The sequence below is a fragment of the Dendrobates tinctorius genome, unplaced genomic scaffold (assembly GCF_039654945.1).
Source record: "Dendrobates tinctorius isolate UK_male_01 unplaced genomic scaffold, ASM3965494v1 ptg000028l, whole genome shotgun sequence".
Lineage (NCBI taxonomy): Eukaryota > Metazoa > Chordata > Amphibia > Anura > Dendrobatidae > Dendrobates > Dendrobates tinctorius.
The window spans coordinates 41,444,695-41,464,344 of NW_027361696.1; the positions used below are offsets into that span (position 1 = coordinate 41,444,695).

At 45.4% G+C, this 19,650-nt stretch overlaps 1 protein-coding gene across 2 annotated transcripts in view; it reads right to left on the reverse strand.

Annotated features, from left to right (window-relative positions):
* LOC141085324 (sialic acid-binding Ig-like lectin 8) overlaps positions 1-19,650 on the reverse strand; it is a 55,798-nt gene that overhangs the window by 15,931 nt on the left and 20,217 nt on the right. The window contains exon 4 of one of the 2 annotated variants that reach the window (XM_073570607.1): positions 19,280-19,642. The exons of the other annotated variant lie outside the window; for it this stretch is intronic. Coding sequence (XP_073426708.1) covers positions 19,280-19,642 — 363 coding nt within the window. The remainder of the gene's footprint in view (positions 1-19,279; positions 19,643-19,650) is intronic. 2 annotated transcript variants of the gene reach the window in all.

Sequence of the window (19,650 nt, forward strand, 5' to 3'; positions counted from 1 at the left end):
TACGCTGATACCCCACATGTGGGGGTAAACCACTATTTGGGCGCATGGCAGAGCTCGGAAGGGAAGCAGCGCCATTTGACGTTTTTGGCTGGAATTGAGATCGGACACCATGTCGCGTTTGGAAAACCCCTGATGTACCAAAACAGTGGAAACCCCCCACAAATGACACCATTTTGGAAACTAGACCCCCTAAGGAACTTATCTAGATGTGTGGTGAGAACTTTGAACCCCCATGGGCTTCACAGAAGTTTATAACATAAAGCCATACAATTAAAAAATCATATTTTTTAAACAAAAATGATCTTTTCACCCTCAATTCTTATTTTTCCAAGGGTAACAGGACCCTAAAAGTTATTGTGCAATTTGTCCTGAGTACGCTGATACCCCACATGTGGGGGTAAACCACTATTTGGGCGCATGGCAGAGCTCGGAAGGGAAGCAGCGCCATTTGACGTTTTTGGCTGGAATTGAGATCGGACACCATGTCGCGTTTGGAAAACCCCTGATGTACCAAAACAGTGGAAACCCCCCACAAATGACACCATTTTGGAAACTAGACACCCTAAGGAACTTATCTAGATGTGTGGTGAGAACTTTGAACCCCCATGGGCTTCACAGAAGTTTATAACATAAAGCCATACAATTAAAAAATCATATTTTTTCCACAAAAATGATCTTTTCACCCTCAATTCTTATTTTTCCAAGGGTAACAGGACCCTAAAAGTTATTGTGCAATTTGTCCTGAGTACGCTGATACCCCACATGTGGGGGTAAACCACTATTTGGGGGCATGGCAGAGCTCGGAAGGGAAGCAGCGCCATTTGACGTTTTTGGCTGGAATTGAGATCGGACACCATGTCGCGTTTGGAAAACTCCTGATGTACCAAAACAGTGGAACCCCCCACAAATGACACCATTTTGGAAACTAGACCCCCTAAGGAACTTATCTAGATGTGTGGTGAGCACTTTGACCCCCCCAGTGCTTCACAGAAGTTTACAACGCCCGGGCGTGAAAATAAAAAATTCGTATTTTTTCCACAAACATGATCTTTTAGTCACCATTTTTTTATTTTCCCAAGGGTACCAGGAGAAATTGGACCCCAAAAGTTGTTGTCCAATTTGTCCTGAGTATGCTGATACCCCATATGTGGGAGAAAACTACTGTATGGGCACACGTCGGGGCTCGGAAGGGAAGTAGTGACGTTTTGGAATGCAGACTTTGATGGAATGGTCTGCGGGTGTGATATTGCCTTTGGAGAGCCCCTAATGTACCTAAACAGTGGAAACCCCCCACAAATGACACCATTTTGTAAACTAGACCCCCCAAGGAACTTATCTAGATGTGTGGTGAGCACTTTGACCCCCCCAGTGCTTCACAGAAGTTTACAACGCCCGGGCGTGAAAATAAAAAATTCGTATTTTTTCCACAAACATGATCTTTTAGTCACCATTTTTTTATTTTCCCAAGGGTACCAGGAGAAATTGGACCCCAAAAGTTGTTTTCCAATTTGTCCTGAGTACGCTGCTACCCCATATGTGGGAGAAAACTACTGTATGGGCACACGTCAGGGCTCGGAAGGGAAGTAGTGACGTTTTGGAATGCAGACTTTGATGGAATGGTCTGCGGGTGTCATGTTGCCTTTGGAGAGCCCCTAATGTACCTAAACAGTGGAAACCCCCCACAAATGACACCATTTTGTAAACTAGACCCCCCAAGGAACTTATCTAGATGTGTGGTGAGCACTTTGACCCCCCCAGTGCTTCACAGAAGTTTACAACGCCCGGGCGTGAAAATAAAAAATTCGTATTTTTTCCACAAACATGATCTTTTAGTCACCATTTTTTTTATTTTCCCAAGGGTACCAGGAGAAATTGGACCCCAAAAGTTGTTTTCCAATTTGTCCTGAGTACGCTGCTACCCCATATGTGGGAGAAAACTACTGTATGGGCACACGTCAGGGCTCGGAAGGGAAGTAGTGACGTTTTGGAATGCAGACTTTGATGGAATGGTCTGCGGGTGTCATGTTGCCTTTGGAGAGCCCCTAATGTACCTAAACAGTGGAAACCCCCCACAAATGACACCATTTTGTAAACTAGACCCCCCAAGGAACTTATCTAGATGTGTGGTGAGCACTTTGACCCCCCCAGTGCTTCACAGAAGTTTACAACGCCCGGGCGTGAAAATAAAAAATTCGTATTTTTTCCACAAACATGATCTTTTAGTCACCATTTTTTTTATTTTCCCAAGGGTACCAGGAGAAATTGGACCCCAAAAGTTGTTGTCCAATTTGTCCTGAGTACGCTGACACCCCATATGTGGGAGAAAACTACTGTATGGACACACGTCGGGGCTCGGAAGGGAAGCAGTGACGTTTTGGAACGCAGACTTTGATGGAATGGTCTGCGGTTGTCATGTGCGTTTGGAGAGCCCCTGATGTACCTAAACTATTGAAACTCCCCACAAGTGACCACATTTTGGACACTAGACCCCCCACGGAACTTATCTAGATGTGTGGTGAGCACTTTGAACCCCCAAGTGCTTCACAGAAGTTTATAACACTCGGACGTGAAAATAAAAAAATCATTTTTTTTCCACAAAAATGATATTTTTGCCCCCAATTTTTTATTTTCCTAAGGGTAACAGGAGAAATTGGACCCCAAAAATTGTTTTGCAATTTGTCCTGAGTAGGCTGATACCCTACATGAGGGGGTAAAACACTGTTTGGGCGCATAGCAGAGCTTGGAAGGGAAGGAGCACCATTTGACTTTTTCAACTCAGAATTGGCTGGAATTGAGATCAGACGCCATGTTGCATTTGGAGAGCCCCTGATGTGCCCAAACAGTGGAAACCCCCAATTCTAACTCCAACCCGAACCCCAACACGCCCCTAACCCTAGCCCTAACCCTAGCCCTAACCCTAGCCCTAACCCTAGCCCTAGCCCTAGCCCTAACCCTAACCCTAACCCTAGCCCTAACCCTAACCTAACCCTACCCCAACACACCCCTAGCCCTAACCCTAGCCCTAACCCTAATGGAAAAATGGAAATAAATACATTTTTTTTATTTTATTATTTTTCCCTAACTAAAGGGGTGATAACGGGGGGTTTGATTTACTATTTATGGCGGTTTTTATGTTTGGCGGCTGTCGCACGCTAAAAGACGCTTTTTATTGTAAAAATAGTTTTTGCATCACCACATATTGAGAGCTATAATTTTTCCATATTTTGACCCACCGAGTCATGTGAGGTCTTATTTTTTGCGGGACGAGTTGACGTTTTTATTGGTACCATTTTCGGGCACGTGAAATTTTTTGATCGCTTTTTATTCCGATTTTTGGGACGCAGAATGAACAAAAACCAGCGTTTCATGAATTTCTTTTGGGGGGGGTGCGTTTACACCGTTCCGCGTGCGGTAAAATTGATAAAGCGCTTTTATTCTTCGGGTCAGTACGGTTACAGCGATACCTCATTTAGGTCTTTTTTTATGTTTTTGTCGGTTTTATGCAATGAAAACTATTTTATATAAAAAATAATTATTTTTGCATCGCTTTATTCTGCGAGTTATAACTTTTTTATTTTTTTGCTGATGATGCTGTGTGGCGGCTGGTTTTTTGCGGGACAAGATGACGTTTTCAGGGGTACCATGGATATTTATATGCGTCTTTTTGATCTCGCGTTATTGCACTTTTTGTTTGGCGGTATGATAATAAATCATTATTTTTTGCTTCGTTTTTTATTTTTATTTTTTAAGGGGTTCGCTAAAGGGGTTAACTAATGGGACAGTTTTATAGGGCAGGTCGTTACGGACGCGGCGATACCTAATATGTGTACATTTATTGTTTTTTTTTATTATTATTTTAAAAAAATGAATTTATTGGGGAATATTTTTTTTTTTTTTTACTAATTTATTTGGCGATTTTTTTTAATTTATTTTTACACTTTTTTTTTAATTTTTTTTTACTTTATTACATAGTCCCAGGTGGGACATCACTGTCCTGTGACAGATCGCTGATCTGTCACATCACAGATCACTGTGACAGATCAGCAATCTGTCACAGGCAGTGCACAAGGCTTCCTCGTGCCTGCGCTTTGCAGGCACTGAGGAAGCCAGCTTCCCCAGGCCCCCGAAGGCCCCCGTCGCCATCTTGGATTCGGGGGCCTGGAGGATAGGAGTCCCCCGCAGCAGCGCTGCACATTGCGCTGCCGTGGGGGGCTCAGGGAAGCACGGAGGGAGCCCCCTCCCTGCCGATGCTTCCCTTTAACTCCCGGTACACCGCGATCGCGTTTGATCGCGGTGTGCAAGGGGTTAATGTGTCGGGGGCGGTCCGTGACCGCCCCTGACACATTGTGCCGGGTGTCAGCTGTGATAATCAGCTGACACCCGGCCGCGATCAGCGGCGCTCACCACGTGGGCGCCGCTGATCGCGGTAGACGTACTATCCCGTCCCCGGTCATACGGGCCCGGGTACCGTGGACGGGATAGTACGTCTCATGTCAGGAAGGGGTTAAAAATGAAGTTCTATTATAGGAAATCGATTTTTTGTTTGCAAGTTTACAAATAATGTGTCTTGGCTGTGTACTCCTTCCAATCAAAAAAGACTGAAACAAGCATTTGCATTAACATGTTAATGGCTATGATAGATCTGAAACCTCTATCACTCCAGCTCTATTTCTCACCCAGCCATGCCTCCTCCAGCTTCTCTGACCATGATTCTGCAATGATGATTTAAGTGAAGTAGGAGGAGGCAGCGCTGGGTGGGGAATAGAGCTGGAGCGACACAGGCTGCAGATCTCTACATAGCTCCTCATTCTCATTTGCATATCAATTTAAATGCTGACTTCTTGGTAATGGAGGAATGGATTAGTCATGTAAAGGTAATGACAGACAAAGCTACATGCACATTTAAATATTTTTTTTTGCAGGGGGGAGGGATACAGTTCACAGATTTCCTTTAAATGAGATCTGTTCTCAATAATCTTTGCATAAATCCAAAGTACAAATAAGTAAAGGAAAGTTAGGAATATACATTAGGAGAGAAATGCAATTTGAGTCATTTCTATCATTTCTCCTACCTCTGGATCTCACCATGCACTCAGAAAAATGAATGACAAATAGATAAATAAGAAAAAATGGTAAAAAAAATAAATGCAAAATTCTCAGGCAATCCAAACTGAAGTGTCTGATTTATATTTGTTATAGTATGAGGGACACACTTAATTGTATTTTAGTTGTGTCCTTATGGTCATTAAAAATTAAATTTAAAAAAATATGAAAAACTAACACTTACCATATACTGTATACTCGAGTATGAGTCGACCCGAGTATAAGCCAAGGCACTTAATTTTGCCACGAAAAACTTATTGACTCTGGTATAAGCTGGGTATGTATTGTCTCCTCATCCCGATCTTGGTATGCATGGCTCCCATGTCCCTGTATGCATGGCTCCCCCCTCCCTGTCCTTGTATGCATGTCTCCCCCATTGCTGTCCTTGTATGCATGGCTCCTTGTCCCCTATTCTTGCATGTACTGTATAAGGATGAGCAGGAACGCTGGATGCAGTAACAGTCAAGAGGCAGAGCAAGGGCTAAAGGAGGTTTAACAATACAGTGGATACTCCACACAGGGAAAAGTGGGGAAAGGGCTTACTTCAGCAGGGGTATTATAACTAAGAAAAACAGGTTTAGGTAAACAAGGCAAGCGGTTCAGTAGTAATAAACTTATCAAACAAGCGACTTCAGCAGTTGAAGTCCTGGGTGTAAATGTTGGCGCCAAGGCCATGAGACGCATGGGGTCTGGCTTTGTCCTGGAGAAGATGTTCTGGATCCTGGTGACGGCGCTTGGGCCTGCTCCAACACAATGCTCTGAGGTCGGAGCACTCACTTTGTCCATCTTTACTCTGCGCGTTCCTGCCAAGTCTCGTTTCCAGTGTGACATGGCTTTTAAGCTTAGCCGTGCCCCCTGTCACCGAGTGCAACAACTGGTCCAGGGCCTTAAGCTTTCCCCCGTGCAACAAAGGTGGCAGCCCAGACAGTTCTGGATCCGTCATGAAAAAGGTACACCATGACCTGGTTCTTCTCCTTACGTTCCTCCTCTCTTTGTGCTCGCCAATCCATAGGCGAGAGTTATCGTGGTATGCGTTGACACTCTTCTATGTTTTGAAAGATTTGTTGACAAACAAAATGATCCTGATTAAACCGGTTGGGTGGTCTTCCAGCTGTCGACCACTTAGAACGTTGTAAACTAGAAGTATCCATCGAGTACAGTTGGGTAGTTTCATCAGGTTGGACCAACAGGGGCTGGGACGCACCCAGCTCTAAAGAAACAGCCAGTTCAGGAATTTCAGGAGCCCAGGGGCCTCAGATATTTGCTCTTCTTCTGGTCCTATATCTGTTGGTTCACGGCATTCTTCTTCATCACAATCACTAATGACTGAGGGAAGGTTCTCTGGAACACTGGGTTTCTCTTCCTCATTTCGTACAGGGTCTCTGGAGATGCAAAGGCGTAGCATGTTTTGGTAGACAACATGAGTAGGAGCATTTTTTTTCCCCCAGTCTAGACTTCATAGACTGGCCCTTCAGAATTGACTTGTCGCTTCACCCGGTACGGTGTTCTCTCCCATTGGTGATCTAATTTGTCTCGAGGGCGTTTCTTGCATACTAACACCCGATCTCCAGCCTGCAGAGCGGTCCCCCAATAGAGGAGCCGTCTCTGGATGTTCCAACTCTCGAAACTGGGTCTGCACCAGACGATGCAGTGTATGTAGTCGATGATGATGTTCTCGTACCCAGGTGGACACCCCCATCCGTGGGTAGTCCTCCTCTGGATCCAGTTTCAGATCGGTGATCGCCTTCCCTGGACTGAAGAGTAGAGTGTAATGAGTGTACCCCGTGGTATGATGTACGTGGTTATTATATACCCACACCAACTCTGCTATGAATTTGGGCCAGCGCACCTTACGGTCCTTCTCAAATGTTCTCAACATCTGGATGAGAGTTGGATTGAATCGTTCACATGCTCCATTGCCCTGAGGATGGTAGGGCATCATTCGAGATTTCTCAATTTTTTACAAACGGTGCAACTCTTCCATTACTTGCCCCAAGAAACAAGCACCTTTGTCTGAGTGTATTCTCTTCGCACAGCTGTACACTTGAATAAAGTTATTACAGATAGCATGATTTGCGGATTCGGCAGTTTGGTCCCAAGTCACGCTGGCAAATTTAGTGCAATGATCTACCATTACTAAACAGTGTTCGTACCTATGATGAGCTGGACCTATTGTCAAATAGTCGATTATCAACACTTCTAATGGGTCTGAGGTTACAATTGGTTGTATGGGGGCTCTCTGCTCCAGAGGTTTGGACAGCTCGCAGCTCCTACAGTGCTGGCACACTTCTTCAACCGCCGTCTTCGGTAAGGGGTTGTAAATCAGTTTCTGCAACCAGTGAAAGGTCTTCTCCTGGCCGAAGTGAGCACCTCTCTCATGTGCCTCCATGGCCACTTGATACAGCAACAATTCAGGGATCACAACTTGTCACGTGACAGACAGGGCCCGCTGCAACTGAATCTTCCTACACAGCAATCCATCTCTCAGGAGGAGCCTCTCCCATTGTTGAAGGATTTGTAGTGTCCCAGGAGATAGGGCCTCTCTCTCATTCTGACAGGGCAGCTGCTTGAGGGCCACCCATCGCTGAATTTGGGCGGGCTCTCCGTCTTCCTGTTGAACCTACACACACTCATCACGGGGCTGTCCCAACACTTTTTCCCAGGGTCTACTCGAGCTGGCTCCCGCATAGCTGTCAACGTCCTGACAGAGCCTCGGAACTCAGGAAGTTCTTCAGCCTCAAATTCTTCATAACGATTAGAGCCGGGTTTCTCGTGTGTCACTCTGGATAATGCATCTGCATGCGTATTTTTGGCTCCCCACCTGTAAGCAATTTTGTGCTGGTATTTGACCATTCTGGCCACCCAGCGCTGCTCCAGTGCCCCTAACTTCACGCTCTCAAGATGGGCCAGTGGGTTATCGGTGCACACCAGAAATTCAGACCCAAGACAGGTATTCTGCAAACTTCTCAGTCATGGCCCACACTAACGCTAACAACTCTAACTTGAACGAGCTGTAGTTGTCTGGATTCCATTCGGAGTCATGGAGAGAATGACTCACATAAGATATCACCTGCTCTTTTCCATCTTGAACCTGTGACAAATCAGCTCCAAGCCCATTCAAGCTCCCATCAGTATGGAGAATGAAAGGGAGAGAGAAATCAGCGTAGGTCAGGACTGGTGCTTCCGTCAGAGCCACTTTCAAGGTTTGGAACGCTTTCTCCTGATGTTCTCCCCACTGAATTTCCCATTTTTTTAGCTCCAGATGGCATTCCTTTCAGCAGCTCTAACAACGGGTTCACTACGAAGGTGAAGTCTTCCACGAACCGCCGTTAGTACTCGGTCAATCCTAAAAAGGCTTGGACATCCTTCACGGTCTTTGAAACGGGCCAATCCTGCACTGCTGCAATCTTCCCAAGGGATGGCCTTACACCTTCTGCAGAGACCACATGTCCTAAGTACTCAATCTGAGAGTGAAACAGGTGACATTTGGAAGGTTTTACCCTCAGCCCATGTTTCTGGAGCTGGCTTAATACTTGTTCCAGACGCTGCAAATGCTCTTCGAACATAGCGGCATACACAATTATATCATCCAGATAAATGAGGGTAGCTTCAAAGTTTAGATCTAGCAAACATCTCTCCATAATTAACTTAAAAATACCAGGAGCATTAGCCAGCTCGAACGGCATTTGGTTGAACTCTTACAGGCCCATGGGTAGTATAAAGGCCGTCTTCGTTCGGTCGTGTTCTGACATTGGTACTTGCCAATAACTACTGGCCAGGTCCAGTGTGAAGAAGTATCTCACGTTTCCCAGGGCGGACAAGGATTCCTCTATATGGGATAGCGGATATGAATCTCGCACAGTGCAGGCATTTTGTTTGCGTTAGTCTGCACAGAACCGCAGAGAACCGTCTTTTTTTCGCACTTGGACAATGGGAGCAGCCCACAGGCTTTTATTTTCTTGAATGACACCAGTCTGAAGCATCTGTGTGAGCATTCCCTTCACCTCCTGATACATTTGTGTAGGGATTTTGCGGTAGCGCTCTCTCACAGGTGCAGCATTACCCGTTGGAATTTCATGTGTGATTGCAGTCGTACAGCCAAAATTATCCTCATGTCGAGTGAACACATCTTGATAGTATCTCACCTGCTCTACCTGTTGCTGTGTGAGCTCCGCCAAATCTGCCTGTGTTTGTTTGAGAATGCAACGCCCCCTTTGCTGTTGTTGGGGTTCCGACACCCGGATGGTTTCCACATCCACAGTCTGATGTCCTATGCAAGCCCTATTTGTGTGCATTTTTTCCACTAGGCAGCCAGACCATATTGGGTTAATGGCTGTTCTCATCAGTGGTTTGCACCTGTGCTGCACCAGCCTTTATCAATGGAGGTCTGCTGCATCCTGCTAGTGCATTAGTCAGGGGTTTGGTGAGTTAACCTTTCAAATGTGTTTTTTTTTTTTTTTTTTTAATTTTTGGGAATTTTTTCCTTATGTACGCTGTTCAGATTTAGTGTTAGGGACTCACAAAATCTGGGGATCCTTGACGTTGGGTTGTGTGCTACTCTACTTTGGCCAAAATAGTAACTAATACCCCATATCTTTTTATCTTTTTGCACTTTTAATCTTTTTTGCAGGATGCAGCTAGACCTCTTCATGTTGGCTTAGTTTTTTCTGTGTGATGCATATATTGTTAGGCGTCGGATTCCTGTAGCTACACAACAGGAGTCCAGAGCCTCACATACTGCTTTGCAACAAGTCATTCCTGAGGCTAAGTCCTGCTGCCGCTCCACTGAGCATGCTCATGAGACGATCTCCCATTGGAGCTCGGGAGTCACGTGCTCAGGTCCTTCCATAGAATCATAGAATCGTATTACTTCCCCTGATCTGATTGGTCCATCTCAGAGATCTGGAAGGTCCCGGCAGCGTACGGCTATAGAAGGGCCGCATGACCATTCGGCCATGTGCTAGTATAGACATTACTTGCTAGATGTGTGAATGGTGACTGATTCATTTGAAACCCCTTCCCTCTGATATTACGCATGTGGATAGGGAATTAGTTCAGCAGTCAGCGCCAGTCAGTGGCAAGCCTTAGGCCACTGTGCACACCGCGCCTCTACACTAGCGTCCGCTTGTGCTACTCCTCATGGCACTATCGTCTTGCGGCAGTGTCCTACGTCGCGCTGCAGTTGCTGCTCTCTTTGGCGCCCGCAGTAGCGACACCGCACACATGGTAGGTCTAGATGGACACAGTTCCTTCTGCCTTTGGTCCTGCACCTTTGACCTGATACCGTGTGTGCATATATCTGAGACCTGTGACGCTAACTCAGCCTTTTTGTGTTTACCCCTACTGGCATCTCTGTGATTAAACAGTGATTGCTCTGCGCACCTGGGTGACGTTTAACCCCGTGAGCATTATACCACCATATAGCACGTCTGCCATTACTCAGCAGTAGTGTTGAGCATTCCGATACTGCAAATATCGGGTATCGGCCGATATTCGCTGTATCGGAATTCTGATACCGAGTACCGATATTTTTTCAATATCGGAATCGGAAGTTCCCATAATGCAAAGAGCCACTGCTGTGGCTCTGATTGGCTGCCGAAATGACGTCATCATGATGCGCGGTCAGTTCGGGCCTTCCGGGGGGTCTGTGCCAGCCTGCCCGGGGGTCTGTGCCGGCCTGCCCGGGGGTCTGTACTGGCCTGCCGGTGAGCTGTGCCCCGACTGTCCGGGGATCTGTGCAGGCTGCGGGGGTCTGTGCAAGCATCGTCCGATGGGACTGCAAGTCCCATCGGGCGATGCCTGCTATCATGACGGTGATTGACACATTAGCCAATGATGGGACAGTAGTAGTCCCATCATCCGGCCTATGTGTTGAATGTAAAAAAAAAAAAAAAATACATACATACTACATATATACCACATGCATGCAACATGCTTACCACATATATACTACATGCAACATGTAAAAAAAAAAGTCCCTAGTCTCATTTTATGGCATTGCTGTGTGAGAAATTTCCCATGCAGCTTTTGCCATAAAGTGAGACTAGGGACTTTTTTTTTTTTTACAGTGGCGGAGGAATACAGGGCGGAAGGATACCTACCACCCGACACTGGTTTCCTGGAGCCCGTAGAGAAGGTAGCATCAGCCTATGCTGCTGTTCTCCACGCAAGATCGTCGTGGGACACTCGTGGATTTCTGCGGATCAGGGAGTATATTGTTTGTTTGTTATTTTAATATTTATTCCAAAAATGACAATGGCTTCGGGGATCAAAGTGACAGGTGATGGTGAGTATGTACTCTATGTTATATGTACTGTATGTCTATATGTATGTATTGTATGAATGTATTGTATGTAGTATATATGTGTGTTGCATGCATGTAGTATATATGTAGTATGCATGTTGCATGCATGTGGTATATATGTAGTATGTATGTTGCATGCATGTAGTATATATGTAGTATGCATGTTGCATGCATGTGGTATATATGTAGTATGTATGTTGCATGCATGTAGTATATATGTAGTATGCATGTTGCATGTAGTATATATGTGGTAAGCATGTTGCATGCATGTAGTATATATATATATATATATATATATATATATATATATTGCATGCATGTAGTATATATGTAGTATGCATGTTGCATGCAGGTAGTATATATGTATGTTGTATATGTATGTTGCGTGCATGTAGTATATATGTATGTTGCATGCATGTAGTATATATGTATGTTGCATGCATGTAGTATATATGTAGTATGCATGTTGCATGTAGTATATATATGTAGTATATATGTATGTTGCATGCATGTAGTATATATGTATGTTGCATGCATGTATATATGTAGTATGTATGTTGCATGCATGTAGTATGTGTGTTGCATGTAGTACATATGTAGTATGCGTGTTGCATGTAGTATGCATTTTGCATGTAATATATATGTAGTATGCATGTTGCATGCATGTGGTATATATGTTGTATGTATGTAGTATGTATGTTGCATGTAGTATATATGTGGTATATGTAGTATGCATGTTGCATGCATGTGGTATATATGTATGTTGCATGTAGTATATATGTTGTATATATGCATGTTGCATGCATGTAGTATATATGTTGTATGTATGTATGTTGCATGCATGTAGTATATATGTTGTATATATGAATGTTGCATACATGTAGTACAGTAGTGGCCACACTTATTGACACCCCTGCAATTCTGTCAGATAATACTCAGTTTCTTCCTGAAAATGATTGCAAACACAAATTCTTTGGTATTATTATCTTCATTTAATTAGTCTTAAATGAAAAAACACAAAAAGAATTGTCCTAAAGCCAAATTGGATATAATTCCACACCAAACATAAAAAACAGGGTGGACAAAAGAATTGGCACTGTTCGAAAAATCATGTGATGCTTCTCTAATTTGTGTAATTAACAGAACCTGTAACTTACCTGTGGCACCTAACAGGTGTTGGCAATAACTAATTCACACTTGCAGCCAGATGACATGGATTAAAGTTGACTCAACCTCTGTCTTGTGTCCTTGTGTGTACCACATTGAGCATGGAGAAAAGAAAGAAGACCAAAGAACTGTCTGAGAACTTGAGAAACCAAGTTGTGAGGAAGCATGCGCAATCTCAAGGCTGCAATTCCATCTCCAAAGACCTGAATGTTCCTGTGTCTACCGTGCGCAGTGTCATCAAGAAGTTTAAAGCCCATGGCACTGTGGCTAACCTCCCTAGATGTGGACGGAAAAGAAAAATTGACAAGAGATTTCAACGCAAGATTGTGCGGATGTTGGATAAAGAACCTCGACTAACATCCAAACAAGTTCAAGCTGCCCTGCAGTCCAAGGGTACAACAGTGTCAACCCGTACTATCCGTCGGCATCTGAATGAAAAGGCACTGTATGGTAGGAGACCCAGGAAGACCCCACTTCTTACCCCGAGACATAAAAAAGCCAGGCTGGAGTTTGCCAAAACTTACGTGAAAAAGCCTAAAACGTTTTGGAAGAATGTTCTCTGGTCAGATGAAACAAAAGTAGACCTTTTTGGGCAAAGGCATCAACATAGAGTTTACAGGAAAAAAAAAAGAGACATTCAAAGAAAAGAACACGGTCCCTACTGTCAAATATGGTGGAGGTTCCCTGATGTTTTGGGGTTGCTTTGCTGCCTCTGGCACTGGACTGCTTGACCGTGTGCATGGCATTATGAAGTCAGAAGACTACCAACAAATTTTGCAGCATAATCTAGGGCCCAGTGTGAGAAAGCTGGGTCTCCCTCAGAGGTCATGGGTCTTCCAGCAGGGCAATGACCCAAAACACACTTCAAAAAGCACTAGAAAATGGTTTGAGAGAAAGCACTGGAGACTTCTAAGGTGGCCAGCAATGAGTCCAGACCTGAATCCCATAGAACACCTTTGGAGTGATCTAAAAATGGCAGTTTGGAGAAGGCACCCTTCAAATATCAGGGACCTGGAGCAGTTTGCCAAAGAAGAATGGTCTAACATTCCAGCAGAGCATTGTAAGAAACTCATTGATGGTTACCGGAAGCGGTTGGTCGCAGTTATTTTGGCTAAAGGTTGTGCAACCAAGTATTAGGCTGAGGGTGCCAATACTTTTGTCTGGCCCATTTTTGGAGTTTTGTGTGAAATGATCAATGTTTTGCTTTTTGCTTCATTCTCTTTTGTGTTTTTTCATTTAAGACAAATTAAATGAAGATAATAATACCAAAGAATTTGTGTTTGCAATCATTTTCAGGAAGAAACTGAGTATTATCTTACAGAATTGCAGGGGTGTCAATACTTTTGGCCACAACTGTATATATGTAGTATATATGTATGTTGCATGCATGTAGTATGTATGTATGTAGTATGCATGTTGCATGCATGTGGTATATATGTAGTATGTATGTAGTATGTATGTTGCATGCATGTGGTATGTATGTAGTATGTATGTTGCATGCATGTAGTATGCATGTAGTATGTATGTTACATGCATGTAGTATATATGTTCTATATATGTATGTTGTATATATGCATGTTGCATGCATGTAGTATATATGTTGTATGTATGTTGCATGCATGCAGTATATATGTAGTATGCATGTTGCATATAGTATATATGTAGTATGCATGTGGTATATATGTAGTATATATAGTATGTATGTAGTATATATAGTATGTATGTTGCATGTATGTAGTATGTATTTTTTTTTTGTACATTCAACACATAGGCTGGATGATGGGTCTACTACTGTCCCATCATTGGCTAATGTGTCAATCATCGTCATGGTAGCAGGCATCGCCCGATGGGACTTGTAGTCCCATCGGACGATCCTGCACAGACCCCCGCAGCCTGCACAGACCACCGGACAGTCGGGACAGACCACCGGCAGGCCGGCACAGCCCCCCCTGCAGGCTAGTACAGACCCCTGGCAGTCCGCTCAGACCCCCGGACAGTCGGTACAGACCACCGGCAGGCCGGCACAGCCCCTCGGCAGGCCGGTACAGACCCCCGCAGCCTGCACAGACCCCCGGACAGTCGGTACAGACCACCGGCAGGCCAGCACAGCCCCTCGACAGGCCTGCACAGACCCCCGCAGCCTGCACAGCCCCCCGGCAGGCCGGTACAGACTCCCGGCAGTCGGTACAGACCACCGGCAGGCCGGCACAGACCCCCGGACAGTCGGTACAGCCCCCCGGCAGGCCGGCACAGCCCCCCGGCAGGCTGGTACAGACCCCCGGCAGTCCGCTCAGACCCCCGGACAGTCGGTACAGACCACCGGCAGGCCAGCACAGCGCCTCGGCAGGCCTGCACAGACCCCCGGACAGTCGGCACAGACCCCCGGACAGTCGGCACAGCCCACCAGCAGGCCGGTACAGCCCCCCCCCCCCCGGCAGGCCGGTACAAACCCCCAGACAGTCGGTACAGACCACCGGCAGGCCGGTACAGAACCCCAGACAGTCGGTACAGACCACTGGCAGGCCGGCACAGCCCCCCGGCAGGCTGGTACAGACCCCCGGCAGTCGGTACAGACCACCGGCAGGCCAGCACAGCCCACCGCAGCCTGCACAGCCCCCCGGACAGTCGGCGCAGGCCGGCACAGCCCCCCGGCAGGCCGGTACAGACCCCTGGCAGTCGGCACAGACCCCCGGGCAGTCAGCACAGACCCCCGGCAGGCCGGCACAGACCCCCGGGCAGTCGGCATAGACCCCCGGGCAGGCCGGCACAGACCCCCCGGAAGGCCCAAACTGACCGCGCATCATGATGACGTCATTTCGGCAGCCAATCAGAGCCACAGCAGTGGCTCTTTGCATTATGGGAACTTCCGATTCCGATATTGAAAAAATATCGGTGCTCGGTATCGGAATTCCGATACTGCAAATATCAGCTTTTGGCCGATATTCGCTGTATCGGAATGCTCAACACTAGTAGTATGTATGTATGTTGCATGCATGTGGTATATATGTAGTATACATGTAGTATATATGTTGTATATATGTAGTATGCATGTTGCATGCATGTGGTATATATGTAGTATGTATGTATGCATGCATGTAGTATATATGTAGAATGCATGTTGCATGTAGTATATATGTAGTATATATGTATGTTGCATGCATGTAGTATATATGTATGTAGCATGCATGTTGCATGCATGTAGTATATATGTAGTATATGTATGTTGCATGCATGTAGTATATATGTATGTAGTATGCATGTTGCATGCATGTGGTATATATGTTGCATGTAGTATATATGTATGTTGCATGCATGTAGTATATATGTGGTATATATGTAGTATGCATGTTGCATGCATGCAGTATATATGTAGTATGTATGTTGCATGTAGTATACACTCACTGGCCACTTTATTAGGTACACCTGTCCAACTGTGTGTTAAGACTTAATTTCTAATCAGCCAATCACATGGCGGCAACTCAGTGCATTTAGGCATGTAGACATGGTCAAGACAATCTCCTGCAGTTCAAACCGAGCATCAGTATGGGGAAGAAAGGTGATTTGAGTGCCTTTGAACGTGGCATGATTGTTGGTGCCAGAAGGGCTGGTCTGAGTATTTCAGAAACTGCTGATCTACTGGGATTTTCACGCACAACCATCTCTAGGGTTTACAGAGAATGGTCCGAAAAAGAAAAAAAATCCAGTGAGCGGCAGTTCTGTGGCCGGAAATGCCTTGTTGATGCCAGAGGTCAGAGGAGAATGGGCATACTGGTTCGAGCTGATAGAAAGGCAACAGTGACTCAAATTGCCACCCGTTACAACCAAGGTAGGCAGAAGAGCATCTCTGAACGCACAGTGCGTCGAACTTTGAGGCAGATGGGCTACAGCAGCAGAAGACCACACTGGGTACCACTCCTCTCAGCTAAGAACAGGCATCTGATGGCTACTTTCAGCAGGATAATGCGCCATGTCATAAAGCTCGAATCATCTCAGATTGGTTTCTTGAACATGACAATGAGTTCACTGTACTCAAATGGCCTCCTCAGTCACCAGATCTCAATCCAATAGAGCATCTTTGGGATGTGGTGGAACGGGAGATTCGCATCAGGGATGTGCAGCCGACAAATCTGCGCCAACTGTGTGATGCCATCATGTCAATATGGTCCAAAATCTCTGAGGAATGCTTCCAGCACCTTGTTGAATCTCTGCCACGAAGAATTGAGGCAGTTCTGAAGGCAAAAGGGGGTCCAACCCGTTACTAGCATGGTGTACCTAATAAAGTGGCCAGTGAGTGTATATGTGGTATATATGTAGTATGCATGTTGCATGCATGTAGTATATATAGTATGTATGTTGCATGTGGTATATATGTTGTATATATGCATGTTGCATGCATGTAGTATATATTGTATGCATGTTGCATGCATGTTGTATATATGTAGTATGTATGTATGTATGTTGCATGTATGTAGTATGTATGTAGAATGTAGTATGTATCTTTTTTTTTGTACATTCAACACATTAGCCGGATGATGGGACTACTACTGTCCCATCATTGGCTAATGTGTCAATCACCGTCATGGTAGCAGGCATCGCCCGATGGGACTTGTAGTCCCATCGGACGATCCTGCACAGACCCCCGCAGCCTGCACAGAGCCCCGGACAGTCGGTACAGACCCCCGGCAGGCCGGCACAGCCCACCGCAGCCTGCACAGACCCCCGGACAGTCGGTACAGACCACAGGCAGGCCGGCACAGCCCACCGCAGCCTGCACAGACCCCCGGACAGTCGGTACAGACCACCGGCAGTCGTCACAGACCCCCGGAAGGTCCGTACACCCCCCCGAGAGGCTGTACAAGGACAGAAAAGAGTTTTTCTTATTCCGATACCGGAAGTCCCATAGACTTGAATGGGACTTCCGGTATCGGAATCGGCGATACCCAATACTTTTTTCGTATCGGGCCGATACCATCCGATCCGATATTTTAGGGTATCGGATGGTATCGCTCAACACTACTCAGCAGCAGTTATAACACCTTCTGCACGGTGGACCCCGAGCGGCGAACGCACTTTATTATTTATTTTATTTAGTGTGTTCTGCCTGCACCACACTTATCTGTGTGACTGATGTCCTATGCAAGCCCTATTTGTGTGCATTTTTTTCCACTAGGCAGCCAGACCATTTTGGGTTACTGGCTGTTCTTATCAGTGGTTTGCACCTGTGCTGCCCCAGCCTTTATCAATGGCGGTCTGCTTCATCCTGCTAGTGCATTAGTCAGGGTTTTGGTGAGTTAACCTTTCAAATGTGTTTTTTTTTTTTTTTTGGGGGGGGGGAATTTTTTCCTCATGTGCGCTGTTCACATACCCCAGTCTCAGCAGCACCTCATTGGATAACATTTTTGCAATGTCTCAAATTATATGCAGTTGGTTTTAGCCATGAACAATAGTTTGTTTTTGATCAACTGCATTTATACAAGTTTATACCAATAAAGGTTTTTATTGACAATTTAAGAATCTAATATATGCTCAAGTGTGTGTATGTCCGGAATAAGAATCCGCACCGTCGCAGCTACAGCCACAAAATTTGGCACAGTCACACGTCTGGACCCCGAGAGTGTCCTAAGCTATGTTGTGAGGTGAAATTTTAACCCCGTGCGTTCCAATTCACCAAAAAATTTTGCCCCTATCTACATAATGGGGAAAAAGAGTGTGTATCAAGCCCCGCCCCTCATTATGATGTCATAATGGTTGCCATGGCGACGCTGATGTCATCGTAGGTTGCAAGCCCCGCCGCTCATTATGATGTCCTAATGGTTTACTATGGGATGGAGGATGTGTGATGGGTATATGGACATGGGACTATGGGATCGAGAATATATATGATGGGTATATGGGCATGGGACTATGGGATGGAGGATGTGTGATGGGTATATGGGCACTCGACTATGGGATGGAGGATATTTATGATGGGTATATGGGCACTGGACTATGGGATGGAGGATATGTATGACGAGTATATTGGCACGGGACTTTGGGATGGAGGGTGTGTGATTTGTATATGTGCACCGGACTATGGGATGGAGGATATGTATGATGGGTATATGGACATGGGACTATGGGATGGAGAATATGTATGATGGGTATATGGGCATGGGACTATGGGATGGAGGATGTGTGATGGGTATATGGGCACTCGACTATGGGATGGAGGATATGTATGATGGGTATATAGGCACGGGACTATGGGATGGAGGATAATTATAATTTGCTATAACTAACCACAGTTAGTTACTATGCCCGGGCAGCGCCGGGCTCTTCAGCTAGTAATCTAATAATCTTTTTTATATAGCGCCAACATTTTCCGCAGCGCTTTACAGTTTGCACACATCATCATCGCTGTCCCCAATGGGGCTCACAAAATAAATTCCCTATCAGTATGTCTTTGGAATGTGGGAGGAAATCAGAGAACCCGGATGAAACCAACGCAAACACGGGGAGAACATACAAACTCCTTGCAGATGTTGTACTTGGTGGTATTTGAACCCAGGAGTCCAGCGCTGCAATATTAACCACTGAGCTACCATGCTGCCTAATTTGGAAATAATATGGTGGTTTTTTTTTTACTTGTTTAGAGAATGTGCAAAATGGATTGAAAAGTAAAGAACTGGCGTCTATTATGGCCACTTATGTTATCGTTACACTCACCTGTTACTTTCACAAAAGGCTGGATGTTTGTATAGCTGAACTGTGTCTGAGGAGCCTCAATTCTGAATAAATACACACCCTCATCTGTACTCATTGGTTCTTCTATGTATAATGAGCAGTCTCCTCTGGTCACATCCCCAATAAGGAAGAAATATCCATTTGTGTAATACCTAGAATCTCCTCGGGCAGCCACAAGCTGACCCATTTGTCCAAGTAATTTGTACCAGAATCCATTGGTATTTCTACTTAGTCTTACATTTGTGGGCACAGTAAATGTGCAGGGAACATGGGCACATAGACCTCTCTGTACTCGCACTTGTGGATGAGTTCGTATTTGATAGCCTGGTGTTTGACAGTTTATCTCTGTATTA